General features: G+C 38.1%; 1 protein-coding gene across 1 annotated transcript in view; it reads right to left on the bottom strand.

The window, feature by feature from the left end:
* nrxn2b (neurexin 2b) overlaps positions 1-16,910 on the bottom strand; it is a 682,623-nt gene that overhangs the window by 222,780 nt on the left and 442,933 nt on the right. Inside the window, exon 16 of the mRNA XM_042728878.1 lies at positions 9,056-9,417. Coding sequence (XP_042584812.1) covers positions 9,056-9,417 — 362 coding nt within the window. The remainder of the gene's footprint in view (positions 1-9,055; positions 9,418-16,910) is intronic.

Below are 16,910 nucleotides of genomic sequence, written 5' to 3'. Positions count from 1 at the left end.
CAAATAATTAGACATGCTTTTTGGATTCCTTTTTTTTTCTAGAGGAGTCTAGAAAAATTTTAAGGAAAAAAAGAAAGAAAAAAGAATCAAAAAGCATGTCTAATTATTTGAACTAATTAAACGTACACAATTTAACAGCAATTTATTCAAAGTGAAAAAAAAAATAAATAAATAAAAACTGAATCTAGAGAAATTTAATTGTGTCATTCTGTATCAAATAAACCAGAGGTCAAGTTTTTGATTTTGCTAATATTTATTCTGAAGAAAGATGAACATGTATATTGATAAAAGCCAAAATATTAAATGTCATGGATGAATATAATAGTAAATGAATAGTGTAGCAATACACTTTCTTGTAGAGGGGGGTCAAAATGGCAATTTTCACCTGAGATATAGAGTCAAATTAAAAGAGGTAAAAAGGACTTAAGAAAGATGGCAGAGATTGTTCGGTCTGTCAGTAAAATCTGACCATTCAAAAATGGGGAAAAAGCACTTTTCAAGTTTTTTTCTCCAAAGTTTGCAGGCCTGTAACTCTAGAAGCATTAAAGATATCTTAATATTAATTATTAAACAAATAATGATGAAACTAGAGATGTTCTGTACCTTGTTTACTTCTGTCCAAACAACTGCATTGAACATACCTGTCTGAGTGCCATAAATATTCTTTTTTTCTTCCAAATTCTGCACGCCTATAACTCAAGAAGCATTAAAGATATCACAATATTATTTTAGATTGTAGTTGTTAATAAACTTTACTATAATAGCCTATGAAATAATGCAGATTTCATGGGCCTAAAATGTGTGGCAGCAGGAGTTTCTGCTGCAGTTTAGATGATCATTAGTGATTTAGCTGGACGTCTGTTAACATCGTGTCCTAAAAGTCAACATCTGAGAGGATGTGATGAACCCAGAGCGAGTCCTATCAGTGTTACCAGCAGTAGCTGGAGAATCAGCAGGATCTGAAGGACGCAGTTTATCCCGCTTCACTCTTTTTCTGTGTGACTTGCGTTTCTTTCTCTTTCTTACAGCCAGAGCTTCTCCTGAGCATTTAGCCATCTTCTATCTCATCCATCATTAAGAGCTGTCCAATCGTGGCTGACTGTAATGTAATGCACCACGTGTGTCATAGAAACTCACAGCCGTCAATCACACATCTGACTTCACAAAACACACAACAACACAACTGAGAACTCCAGCTTTTTAAGCATTCCATGACAATGCACTGCTAAACCATGCTGTTTATGATCCCTCTCCTTATTCTGCAGATTCTGCAATGTGTAAGTTAAGTTATTGTGTTGTCCAAATAACATTAAAGAACATCATCATAAGCTAAGCTACTGTGATCTTATGAAGTACATCATCTAGTAAAGCCACATGATCTTCGGTGCTAAAAGAGACTGATGATGCATGAAGAGATTGAGTGTCTCGATCACCTCGATCAGAAAAAGCTGCAAACTGAAGCAGAGCAGCGGTGCAGAGACTGAGAAGAAATCAGGCCGTTTGCCCATCATGACCTACTTTACATCCCTAAAAAACACACAGAAACCCCAGAAAGATATGGCGACAGCCTCCATCAAAGAGCGAGTGTGTGTGTGTGTGTGTGAGAGAGAGAGAGAGAGAGAGCAGGGCAGATCTCCTCTTAGGCCGGGCATCTTGTCACAAAGGAAACATGGGAAACCATTTTGTGTGTGGAGCTCAAAGACCAAACATACAGCGGATTGAGTAGCACAAGTGAAAAAACACAACTCAAACATGCCTGACGCAGTTCAAACCATGATCCACAACTCGCTAAACATCAGCTAACCTCATCTGAATCACAAAATACAGACGTGTTCACTCAAAACCAGCTTTAGACCCAGTCCATCTGTCTGAGCTTCTGTTCACCAGATTTGTGTGTGTGCAGTTAAATCTGTTCATCACACCGTGATCCTGGCTCTTCAGAAGAGCATCGTGAAGCTTCAATAATGATTAGATCGACTCTCAATGGATCTATCTAAAAGTTAAATGACAGAAACACATCAAAATCACTTTAACTTAAACATCAAAAGTAACTAAAATTATAATGGACATTTCCATCTCCAAAGGAACTTTCCAGATTTTCATAAAAAAAACTATAATAATATCCCAGTGACACTAAAATAACACTGATGGACACTAAATGAAAAGTCTGAACAGTGCTTACAAACCACTTCGAACCAGACCACATGAGTCTTTCCACAAATAGCACATGAAATTCGTTTTCCAAGTTCTTTTGTGCTTCAGTGTCTCTGTGAACACACTCTGTGCTGCTTCTGCCAGTGTAGAAACACCCGAACTGCTCATTATGAGAAAAACACTGTTTATAATGAAATCATTGCTTGAGATATGAGAAATTGCCTGCTAACTAGAAATTATAATAATTAATAATTCCTTACATTTATATAGCGCTTTTCTGGGCACTCAAATTGCTTTACATAAGATGGGGGAGTCTCCTCAAACACCAGCAGTGTGCAACATCCACGTAGATGATGTGACGGCAGCCATACTGCGCCAGAACACCCACCACACACCAGCTTACTGCTGGAGAGGAGACAGAGTGATGAAGCCCATCCGTAGATATAGGGATGGTTAGAAGGCCATGATGGTCAGAAGCCAATGGGCAAATTTAAGTCAGGACCTCGTTTTAACGTCTCATGCGATCTTTCTTTTTGTCAGTATAGTGTCCCCGTCACTACACTGGGGTGTTAGGACCCACACAGACCACAGGGTGAGCGCCCCCTGCTGCTCTCACTAACACCTCTTCCAGCAGCAACCTAGTTTTCCCAGGATTCTCCCATCCAGTACTGACCAGCTTAACCCTGCTTAGCTTCAGTGGGCGACCAGTCTTGGGCTGCAGGGTGATAAAGTGACCACTAGTGATTTAATTTAACTCTCAAATTAACCCTTGAATTTCAAACTGATGATGAAAACGAGAAAAAAACTATTAACACACACGTCTGTTCCTGGATCAGCATCTTTAGTTACTGTTGAAGAAACACTTGTAACCCTAACCCATAAATCATTAGACGCAGATCAAAACAGACTGATGAGTCTCGCTCCAGCCCCGAACCAAACCATGAACCTGCCCTGAAAAACTGAGCAGCTGACAGAACTCACACTCAGCCCACAGAAGCGGATGCTTCTCCACGCTCCACACCATGGATTCATCCTCCTCGCTGCAATCAAACTGGCTGCGACCGGAGCGAGACTACAGCAGCATCACGCACAAACACAGACCCGTGGAAACTGAGAGTCTGATGAGGAAATGTTGTTTCTGTGACGTCTGACTCATGTGATGAGACATGCGGTTGAGCACACTCACAGAGACGTGTTTAAGGTGCGCTTCACATTCACATCTGCTTCCAGCTCTATTTGAAATCAAACTCTGTAATGAGTGCAATTTATTCCTCTAATTAAAAGACACAAACAGCCTCGCTCACAGCAACCGCTCCAATTCATCAATCCATTACACCTGGTATGATCTGCAGATGCTCTTCATCAGACGGAGGGCATGTTGCAACAATCACCTGACATTGCCATGGATACCACGTTACTGACACCACAGCAACATATAACCGATGCAATGATATCACACTACTGACACAACATCACAGTACTGACACGACTCACATTACTGCAATGATATCACACTACTGACACAACAACATCACAGTACTGACACGACTCACATTACTGCAATGATATCACACTACTGACACAACAACATTACAGTACTGACACAACAACATCACAGTACTGACACGACTCACAATACTGCAATGATATCACACTACTGACACAACAATACTGCAATGATATCACACCAACATCAAAGTACTGACACGACTCACATTACTGCAATGATATCACACTACTGACACAACAACATCACACTACTGACACAACAACATCACAGTACTAACACGACTCACATTACTGCAATGATATCACACTACTGACACAACAACATCACACTACTGACACAACAACATCAAAGTACTGACACGACTCACATTACTGCAATGATATCACACTACTGACACAACAACATCACAGTACTGACACGACTCACATTACTGCAATGATATCACACTACTGACACAAAAAACATCACAGTACTGACACGACTCACAATACTGCAATGATATCACACTACTGACACAACAACATCACAGTACTGACAGGACTCACATTACTGCAATGATTTCACACTACTGACACAACAACATCACAGTACTGACACGACTCACAATACTGCAATGATATCACACTACTGACACAACAACATCACAATACTGACACGACTCACATTACTGCAATGATATCACACTACTGACACAACAACATCACAGTACTGACACGACTCACATTACTGCAATGATATCACACTAATGACATAACAACATCACAATACTGACACGACTCACAATACTGCAATGATATCACACTACTGACACACACAACATCACAGTACTGACACGACTCACATTACTGCAATGATATCACACTACTGACACAATAACATCACAGTACTGACACGACTCACATTACTGCAATGATATCACACCACTGACACAACAACATCACAGTACTGACACGACTCACATTACTGCAATGATATTACACTACTGACACAACATCACAGTACTGACACGACTCACATTACTGCAATGATATCACACTACTGACACAACAACATCACAGTACTGACACGACTCACATTACTGCAATGATATTACACTACTGACACAACATCACAGTACTGACACGACTCACATTACTGCAATGATATCACACTACCTGACACAACAACATCACAGTACTGACAGGACTCACATTACTGCAATGATTTCACACTACTGACACAACAACATCACAGTACTGACACGACTCACAATACTGCAATGATATCACACTACTGACACAACAACATCACAATACTGACACGACTCACATTACTGCAATGATATCACACTACTGACACAACAACATCACAGTACTGACACGACTCACATTACTGCAATGATATCACACTAATGACATAACAACATCACAATACTGACACGACTCACAATACTGCAATGATATCACACTACTGACACAACAACATCACAGTACTGACACGACTCACAATACTGCAATGATATCACACTACTGACACAATAACATCACAGTACTGACACGACTCACATTACTGCAATGATATCACACTACTGACACAACAACATCACAGTACTGACACGACTCACATTACTGCAATGATATTACACTACTGACACAACATCACAGTACTGACACGACTCACATTACTGCAATGATATCACACTACTGACACAACAACATCACAGTACTGACACGACTCACATTACTGCAATGATATCACACTACTGACACAACATCACAGTACTGACACGACTCACATTACTGCAATGATATCACACTACTGACACAACAACATCACAGTACTGACACGACTCACATTACTGCAATGATATCACACTACTGACACAACAACATCACAGTACTGACACAACAACATCACAGTACTGCAATGATATCACACTACTGACACAACAACATCACAATACTGACACGACTCACAATACTGCAATGATATCACACTACTGACACAACATCACAGTACTGACACGACTCACATTACTGCAATGATTTCACACTACTGACACAACAACATCACAGTACTGACACGACTCACAATACTGCAATGATATCACACTAATGACACAACAACATCACAATACTGACACGACTCACATTACTGCAAAGATATCACACTACTGACACAACAACATCACAGTACTGACACGACTCACATTACTGCAATGATATCACACTAATGACATAACAACATCACAATACTGACACGACTCACAATACTGCAATGATATCACACTACTGACACAACAACATCACAGTACTGACACGACTCACAATACTGCAATGATATCACACTACTGACACAATAACATCACAGTACTGACACGACTCACATTACTGCAATGATATCACACTACTGACACAACAACATCACAGTACTGACACGACTCACATTACTGCAATGATATTACACTACTGACACAACATCACAGTACTGACACGACTCACATTACTGCAATGATATCACACTACTGACACAACAACATCACAGTACTGACACGACTCACATTACTGCAATGATATTACACTACTGACACAACATCACAGTACTGACACGACTCACATTACTGCAATGATATCACACTACTGACACAACAACATCACAGTACTGACACGACTCACATTACTGCAATGATATAACACTACTGACACAACATCACAGTACTGACACGACTCACATTACTGCAATGATATTACACTACTGACACAACAACATCACAGTACTGACACGACTCACATTACTGCAATGATATCACACTACTGACACAACAACATCACAGTACTGACACGACTCACATTACTGCAATGATATCACACTACTGACACAACATCACAGTACTGACACGACTCACATTACTGCAATGGTATTACATTACTGACACAACAACATCACAGTACTGATCGTTATACATTTCTTTAACAACATCATCTTACTAACACATCATCATAATACTAACATAACATCATAGATGACACCAAATCATTACCTTACTGACACATAATCACATTACTGATCATTACACATTACTTTAAATACTGTATATCACTTCACCATAATACTAACCAATGTTCCCTCTATTTTTTTTTTTTTTTCCTCTTGCTGAGCAAAATTTTTCGGTAACACTTTATAATAACGTTCTGTTATAAGTCATTTATAAATTATTAGTTAATGATGAACTAATCATTTACAAAACATGCTAACAATTTACAAATGTGTTGTAAGTTATCTTAAAAAAAGTTCAAATCATGAAATAAATCAAACTGATCATTAGTAGATGGTTTATAAGTTATTAGTTGATACATTTTTTATCACTCATAAATCATTGAAGTATTTCTGTCAAAATTGTTTTGTATAATTATCTCATGCACAAATTATGAATAAACCATACTAACCATTGATACTAACATAACATCATCACATTACTGACAAAACAAATCACCTTACTGATACTGACACATCATCACATTACTGATCATTAGGCCTACATACTACTTCAACTATATCACCTTACTGACATAACATCATAAATCTAACAAAACAACATCACATCACTGACATGCATATCATTATATAACTCACACAACACAATCACATTACTGACAGCAAATCATCACCTTACTGACACAACATTATCACATCACTATGACCATGACCTGGCTGACAACCACTGACACCAAACTGAGAGAGCATCACCACCATCACTGCGTCGGCTCTCTGCTTCCACAAATCAAAACTCTCTTAAACTTCTCACTCAAGATGTGTCAAACAGACTAACAGCCTCATCTGTGCCCAACAGATGGCAACAGTCGATGAGGTGAGATGCCCCAGGGATGAGGACAAACCCCATCAGGACAGGAAAGCAGACAAAAACAAGGAACACGAGCTGCTACAGAGAAACAGGATCACCAGAGGTTCGTCCCGATTCACACACATGTGCACTTACAGCGTAAGCGTGTTTGTTTGCTCTGATTAGGAAATCCAGCCGTGGAGGAATAGATTAGAAGGATTAGTGTGTAATTCATTACTTCCAGCTGAACGCATCGAGAGCAGACCCTACAGGGCCCAGTGGAGCAGCAGAGAGCCGCAGGACGAAACACCAGAGCAGACACAATAATAACCACACTAATCATTTAGAAACACGCCTCTCAATCCAACCATCCCACCTGCCGACAGCACAACCTCTCCTCATCGATGGAATCAGATTCAGCTGTCTGACAGTACATGAGAACAAACAAATAATAACACTTAAGAATACGGTTCCTACTGTTTACTACTGTTAACTAACAAGAAACTCTGATTAACGGATCAGTAAGTAATAACACTTGGGTTCATTCACACCTGTAAATCGCATGCTTTTTGTTCTGAATCAGGGATTAAAATTATTACAATGTTGCTTTTTTATTCTTGGTTTGGTTTGCTTTTACACGGCAAAGTTTCTAAACGGACCAAATTTGTTCATACAAGTCAAACTGTTCTCTCATTGGTCAAAGTTCCACAGTTTATTTTCCGGGATTCCACTCATAACTGTCATCCTTCAGGATAGAACAACAGCTTTGCGGGCTTATTGTTGTTGTTGTTTTTTTTTTTGTAGCTGTCGTTATATTAATTCATCATTTTGAGCAGGAGTCCAGGATTCATTGGGAAAACATTTTTAAAATGCACCTACTAGGAAGAAGAGCAATAATATGGCATTCTAAAATGAAAATATGCACTTTGATTTTGAATGGCGGACACATGCTCACGCACAGACATTAACAGGTTCATTTTGAAGTATTAGCAAAACAACAAAGTTAATGCTTTTCATGCTTTTAATTTCCCATTATACATTGTGATATAGCCTGGTTCGTTGTTCCGTTGAATCAGATTGCTTTCTCACTACAACCGAACCGCTCCACCGTGATTAAATCTTTGCTGTGTTCAGTGCAGTTATGGCTCTGGGGTAGAAACTGTTTTTTAGTCTGTTAGTCCGAGTTCATTGTTCTGTTACGTCTGCCCGAGCAGCAGTTCAAAGTGAATGTGTCCAGGGTGAGTCGGATCTCTGAGAATATTTTGTGCCTTTCTGAGAGGGGGCAACCGATAATTTTTTGGGCCGTGTTGACGACCCTCTGGAACGCCTTCCTCTCTGCGACTGTGCACCTGGAAAACCACACATAGATGCAGTATATAAGGATGCTCTCTATGGAGCAGTGGTAGAAGGACACCACCAGTTTCTGTGTAAGTTGATTTTTCCTAAGAGTTCTCAGAAAGTACAGTCTCTGGTGAGCCTTCTTGATGGTAGCAGAATTGGAAGTTGGAAGTCCTCTCCACACAGTCCCCATTGATAAACAGGTGCTGAATGTCCGTTTTCTTTTGTCCTACAGTCAATAATCAGCTCCTTGGTCTTGGTAATGTTCAGGGCCAGGTTGTTTTCTATACACCACACTGACAACTGCTCCGCCTCATCCCGGTATGCAGACTCATCTCCCCCGGAGAAGCGGGCGAAGAAGTGGTTCCGCTCCTCCACCAGTGAGGTGTCACCGTCGGTGGCCGAGAGGTTGCTGGGACTGTTGTTGGTCTTATGCTGGACCCCCTGCCACACATGCCTGGAGTTGTTACTCTGGAAGCAGTCCTCGATCCTCTTCCTCTGGGCAGCCTTGGCCTCTCTGATCCTCCTCTTCAGATCAGCTCTGGCAACAATATAGAGCGCCCGATCGCCCAACCTGAAGGCTGTGACCCTCTCCCTGAGCAGGCGCAGCACCTTTTTTGTCATCCAGGGCTTTGTGTTGGGATACACCCGGATGTACAGTACAGGTCAAAAGTTTGGAAACATTACTATTTTTAATGTTTTTGAAAGAAGTTTCTTCTGCTCATCAAGCCTGCATTTATGTGATCAAAAATACAGAAAAAAATGTAATATTGTGATATATATATTACAATTTAAAATAATTGTTTTTAAATTTATTATACTTTAAATTATCATTTATTTCTGTGATGCAAAGCTGAATTTTTAGGATCATTATCACATGATCCTTTAGAAATCATTCTAATATGATGATTCATTATCAAAGTTGGAAACAGTTCTGCTGCTTAATATTTTTTCAGAACATGTGATACTTTTTTAGGATACTTTGATGAATAAAAAGTAAAAAAAAAAAAAAAAAAAAAAAAAAAAAAAAAAAAAAAAAAAAAAAGCTATGTTTTTAAAATACAAATATTTTTTAATAACAATATACACTACTGGTCAGTAATTTGGGGTCAGTAATTTTTTTTTTTTCTTTCTTTTTTTAAATAAAATCAATACTTTTATTCAGCAAGGATGTAGTTAAATTGATAAAAAGTGATAGTAAAGAAAATATATTATTAGAATATATATTATTAGAATATTTATTTTGAATAAATGCAGTTCTTTTGAACCTTTTATTCATCAAATATATTAGACAGCAGAACTGTTTCCAACACTCATAATAAATCAGAATATTAGAATGATTTCTAAATGATCATGTGATAGACTGGATGTTACATGTGACACTGAAGGCTGGAGTAATGATGCTGAAAATTCAGCTGCGCATCACAGGAATAAATTATTTTTTTTAAAGTATATTCAAATAGAAAACTATTATTTTAAGTTGTAATAATATTTCACAATATTACTGTTTTTTTCTGTATTTTTGATCAAATAAATGCAGGCTTGATGAGCAGAAGAAACTTCTTTCAAAAACATTAAAAATAGTAATGTTTCCAAACTTTTGGTCTGTACTATATTTTTAAATATCCGAGGGCTGAGCAAGTGTTAGCATCTGGTGCAATATATACAGCTGTTAACATGATGACAGTATGTTCTCTGGCTAGATATATGTGTCTGCATTCAACAGTCACATACTCCAGATCCAGGGAGCAGTGACTGCTTACTATCTTGGTATTAGTAATCCATTTTTTGTTTAGGTAAATGCATAAGCCCCCTCCTCTGTTCTTACTGGACTCTGTGGTTCTGTCGTGCCGGTATACTGTGTGGCCTGCTAGCTCGATAGCCGTGTCTGGAATGGATGAATTGAGCCAGGTTTCTGTGATGAGCAGAACGCAGCTGTCCTTCACAGTGTTGTTTGTAGCCACCAGTAGTCTCAGTTCATCCATTTTATTAGTGAGGGCTCTTGCATTCATAAGAAAAATGCTCGCTTAGCCTGGCTAGCGCACCAGTCCTGCAGCCTCGCTTCTGCTTCCTCTGCCGGCACCGCCTACCCCTCCTTCCTGTGGGGATGATTATGGGGAGAGTCGGGGCTTCTGACTATATCCACCGGGATGTCATGGGAACAAAGAAACTCAGCTGTAATAGCCAGCATTCCTATTTGTAGCAGATTGTGCCGGTTGTAAATGTTATTCGCCCAGCAAGATGTTATCCAGAAGAACATATGCCCAAACGAACTGAGCTAAGGGGGGAAACGCGCCAGGTTCTGAAACAATGGGCCAGGTGTGAAAACACCCTTAGCTGAAAGTGGTAGTTTACTATTAGCTAATCAGTAACTGCATTTTTTTTTATTATTATTATTATTATTTTTTTTTAGAACTATTAAGAACTACTACTGAGATGAAAACTACATCATAGTAAAGCATCTCCTGTAGGTACTGTCTGATTGAATTTAATTACAGTATTGAACATGATTGTAAATGGCTGTCTCTGCTTCAGAAGCTGCGATGTTTTTGTGGTGTATGATCTGGTAATAAAATCACACATATCATTGTCTCTAGAGCAGCGGAAATGAAGAAGGACAAAGATCAGCTCAACATATATTTAATTATAATGAACCTAACATCATGCCTTTGTGAAAGAGAAGTGCACTTTACAATATAAAATATCAAATTCAAACTTTAAAATTACAAAAAAAAAAAAAAAAAAAAAAGAAAAGAAAAAAAAACTGTACTTGATGATAGTATTATTAAGGCCACTTAAAGAGAGGCACTTTCATGATAGTTTCTTAATAAAAAAATTTTTAACTACACTTACAGCGTTATTTTATTATTATTTCTATAAGATTATAGTTGTTATTAACATTCTGAATAAGCTTTTATTTTATATTTTTAGTTTTCATTTTAAATTTAGATACATTTTTAGTAATTTTATTAAGTGCTTTTGTCTTTTTTAATGTAGGTTTAATTAATTTTTATTGCAGTTATTGTTTATTTCAGATATTCTTCTCCTCCTCATTATTATTATTATTATTATTATTATAGTTGTTTTGTTTCTGATTAAACTTATTTTAGTTAATTGTCACTTTTTCTCCCCCCCCCCATTTCATTTATTTTATTTCAGCTTTAATTCATTTAATAAAAATGTTTTAAAGTTTATTTTTAGTTACCAATAATAACCTTGGTTGTTTTCTGGAACTTATTGCACTTAATAACTCTTTTTAATGAGTTAGCAATTCTCTGCTATATAACTAAAACTTTGACCTTTTGCAACGTTTTGATTTAAGTAGCCTATTATTAAAATGTTTCCAATATCGTACGCCCCTTGCGATATGCATATTGCGATATTTAACATTTGCGATAGGTTTTTTGATAATTTTTGCGATATTCGTGGTACCCCTACTTGGTTTGTGTAAAAATATATAAAGCACATTTATATTCAACATATAAAGGAAAACAAACAAACAAACAAACAAAAAAAAACTTTATTTTAATTTTAACTGTGGTGAGTTATTCAATATTTAAGTTAGTCTATTTTTAATATATGGATTTAATATACATTTAATCTATAATACATTCTTCTCAAAAGTGAATCGCATTTTTGAGGGCCTATACATGCTCCAAAAACTCAAGAAACTTTCCACACACGTCAGAACTGGTGAAAATTTACATCTGATATGGGTGTGAGTGGGTATATAATGCCTCAACAGCGCCTCCTATACACATTCAACGGAGTGTGCCTCAAGCTATGTTTTACGTACATGTACAAAAATCGGTAGACACACGTAACACATCATTACCTACAAAAAAGTCTATTGGTGAAAAAATCCAAAACCCAACAGGAAGTCAGTTATTTAGAATTTCAAGCCATTTCCAGGCCTCGTAGTTTGACGAACTCCTCCTTTATTTTTAATTGGATCATCTTCAAATTTGTTGAGAGTTATCTTAAGGCCTTAAGGTTTTTGTCAAAGGCTGTGTCCCTGGCGGCCTGACAAAATTTGATGTTTCGCAATGAACCAGGAAGTTGCTGTAAATCAGACAAGCAATGTCCGATCAGCCCCAAACTTCACACGTTTGATAGGAGTTCAGGTCCTGAACACATACCCAGGGCCCATAATGTATTCAGTTATAGTCAGAGTGCCAACTGTTGGCAACAGCACATTTCATGTTCAATCTGCACCAAATTTCACAGATTTGATAAAAGTCCTGGTCTGAAGACATCTACATGCCAACATTGACTTTGACATATTCCTCCTATATTTATCACTATACTGGCCACCATTTTCCTAAAGCCACCGGGTGGCGTTGAGCTGGGTGCGAGGGCCCTTTCATCGCTGCTTGCAGCTTTAATTAAAAGTATATTTCTGTAATAAGTAGACGTTTTGAAATGTAGCTGTTTTTCATAAGGCGGCACTAGTTTAGTTGAATTGCATTTGACTGGTTGAGGTAATGAATTGCACTGACACTGATAATGACGGCTAACACTGTCTATCAAAGACATTTAAGAGTCAGAGCGTCAGCCTGGAGGTGTGAGAATAAATGAGTCAAACTCAAGCATGCTCCACGTTTCTCCACATATGAGATTCATTTCAGCGTTTTTATATATGCAATTAAAAGCTATGAACGTGCAGCGTTGTTTGTGGTTTTTGTTGTTTGCAAAGAAAGTTTTCAGAAGTGCAGGATGGCATCATTCAGTGCGCAGAACAAGACGCGGGCACTCGGCCATGTAATTAAAAAAAGCTTTCAGATCCGCTCCGGCCCCTGCGTGGCCATTAAAACACTGGGCTTTATTAAAATTTTGATGAAGCACAAAGAATCTTTGGGCTGTGGCTGTATGTCGAGAACCCGACCTGCCTCCGCAGAACTCAGACTGTTTTTTTCACCATGTAATGGGTTTAGCTAATAAAACATCCAGTGCGGATAAACAACACAAGATGGATGAAATATTGAAAATTCGCAAGCGCTACATGTGCTCATCCTAATGCGCAACGCTTCAGACTGAGTTTAGTGCAGAGCTAAAATCATCTCAGAGTAAATTAAACTGTGAAAAATGTCAGCAGACAGAATCAACACATGCTGAAGACATCGTCACGTGTGTTACATGTGTGAAATAACACGCAGAAAGACATAGAATCACTCACCTGGTGACGTGAAGAAATAGACAAAGAAACAGAGAAAAAACAGCATTCATTACAAACACAGTGATGAACTCATCAGCACTAATGATCAGGGGGCTAGTTCCATAAAACGGTTTAGACTAGTCTTAAGGTTAGTCAGCTATTTCTTTCTTTAAGAACTGGTCATATATGTTATTTATTTATTTATTTATTTATGTTTAATTAAGTAACAGAATAAATAAATAAATAAATAAGACTGATTACCTTCAGCTGGTAATAACTATTAATAAACAAAACTAAAATAAAATATAAATCAAATCACCCCTCACCAGATTATTTTTTTTTTTTTTTTTTTTTTTAAGAAATTAATACTTCTAAACATAAATTAAACCAATAAAAAAATCAAAATAAACATTAAAAAAATTTAAAATTATACATATATTTCAAATAAATGCTGTTCTTCTGAACTTTCTATTCATCTGTTAATCCTGAAAAATAAAATGTATCTGTGATCACAGTTTCAACAAAAACCTATGTGCAGCACAACTGTGTTCAACACTGATAATAATCAGAAATGTTTCTTGAGCAGCAAATCCTCATATTAGAATGATTTCTGAAGATCATGTGACACTGAAGGACTGGAGTAATGATGCTGAAAATACAGCTGTGCATCACAGAAATAAATTACAGTTTAACAGAGATTCACATAGAAAACAGCTGTTTTAAACAGAAATAATAAATCAGTAAATTTGTTACTGTATTTTTGATCAAATGAACACCTGAACAGCCAGTTGAAGCGGTGAGCAGAAGAGAGTTGTGCTTTCAATGGTAATATTCATGCATCATGAACATACTGTAAATATATGGATATACTGTAAAAACAGTACGAGCAGTGTGACAGTCATCATTAGGATCATTAGAGAGAGGAGCTGTGGAGCTCCAGAGAACACACACTGAAGAAAGAAGAACAATGGTATATTTTTTTTAAACAATAAAGAAGCCAGCAAGAGGAAAGATGTGCTAATGCAGCACTCCGCAGGAGACGATCTGACGCTAATAAAAGAGCTGAGACACAGCACCATCTCACCTACAGTTACAACACATTCACATTCAAACAGCACACACACACACATTCATTTGTGCTACAGTCAGGAGTTTACAGAAGCTCCATCGCTGCTAAATGGGTCAGAGGAGATGATAATGAGACTACAAGAGGAAATAAGAGAGAGAGTGTGTGTGTAAGTGTGAGTGTGTGATTGTGTTTCTTTAACATCTAACATGTGAACGTTGAGCCTCAAATAACAGTTGCGAGGAATCATTTAGCACTCAGATCTGCATTGTAAACACTCACTTCAGCATTCTGCCTGATCCAGCAATCCTGCCTGATCATGTGATCACAGCAGGAAACCATGTGACTCAGTGAAATCAAACAAACACACAACTAACAACTACGTTCTGCTCTTACGATGGAAGTCATCAAACCCTCTGTGCAAAATGAGATCTTTCTTATAAAAATTGCATTTAAAAAAAAAAACATTCAATGTTCCAGGCCAAAATACTGTAATTATATATCAATATGACTATAATAAAATTACTACTGTCACATTACATAGTAAAATAAAATACTAATAACAATTTTAACAATTAATGATGCAGTCCTGACTGTGGAGGTGCTTTATTCTCATATGTTCTGATGGTGTGTGTCTCCATCTCTCTGGCTGCAACAAACTCAAAATCTGAAGCACATAAAATGGTGTGTTCAGCAGCTAAATTTTCCAGCAGCATGAACCCATGAAGCACTCAGCCCTCGGAAACCCAAGACAGCAGAGGACTGACAGGATTCCTCAAACACCGCAGAAACACTGAAACAACAGAAAAACCAGAGCAACACACAAAAACACACACAGAGAACAGACAAACCTAGCAAAACTAACCAGTGAAGAAACATAGAACAATTCGCTAAAATGCACAACATACACATGCACCACGTACACATGCACACCGTCTCTCTCTCTCCTCACACACCACACACACACTCTTCTCTCTCTCTCTCTCTCTTCTCACACAACACACACACACCCACACACCACACTCTCTCTCTCTCTCTCTCTCTCTCTCACACACACACACACACACACTCTCTCTCTCTCTCTCTCTCTCTCTTTCTCACTCACTCACACACACACACTTTATATTTGACACACAACTCTCTCTCTCTCTCTCTCTCTCTCTCTCACACACACACACACACACACACACACACAGAGGCAGTGTGTTGATTTGCTGTCATGCTGATCGATTGGCTCACACTGCGGGCGTCTGATTGTTTTGTTTTCGTCACGCCTGACATTTCCTTCATTCCTTTATCACTCTTCATCGCTCGTCCGTCCCAGACTATTATTAAGCAGCATCTCTCTCTTTTTTTTTTTTCTTATCATTCAGTAAATGTCACTGGAGACCCTCACGACACACGGAGAGTAAATCCACCCACCAGGACCGTCACTGTCCAGCACACACCAAACATCAAACACAGCACAGTCAATAGGAAACTGAAGATTGTTATATATCTACAGTTGCATGTTTTTGTTTCGTTTAATGTTGATGTGAAGCTGCTCCTGGACTGTGTTTCGTGAATAATTAAAATAAAACCAGAAATGCAATGTAGTTTAGTGCATTATCAAATCACAAATGTTCATTTAATGAGTGAATCATGGCACGGTGTTCATTTACACGAGCCGCTCATGATCTGGTGTCCAGCATCTCACAGCGACTCAATTCACAGTAAATGATCACATGAACTCCATCTGCATGGATAGCATAATGTAAACGAGAGCCTGCTGGTGATGCTATCAGCTTGTGGGAATGAAGCAGATCTGTGAACAGGAGCAGAGACGAGATCAAAAACAAACATTTCTGATGCTCTTTCATATCAGCCA

This window comes from Cyprinus carpio, chromosome B7, assembly GCF_018340385.1.
Source record: "Cyprinus carpio isolate SPL01 chromosome B7, ASM1834038v1, whole genome shotgun sequence".
Taxonomy (NCBI): Eukaryota; Metazoa; Chordata; class Actinopteri; order Cypriniformes; family Cyprinidae; genus Cyprinus; species Cyprinus carpio.
This window is presented reverse-complemented; position numbering and strand designations above follow the sequence as displayed.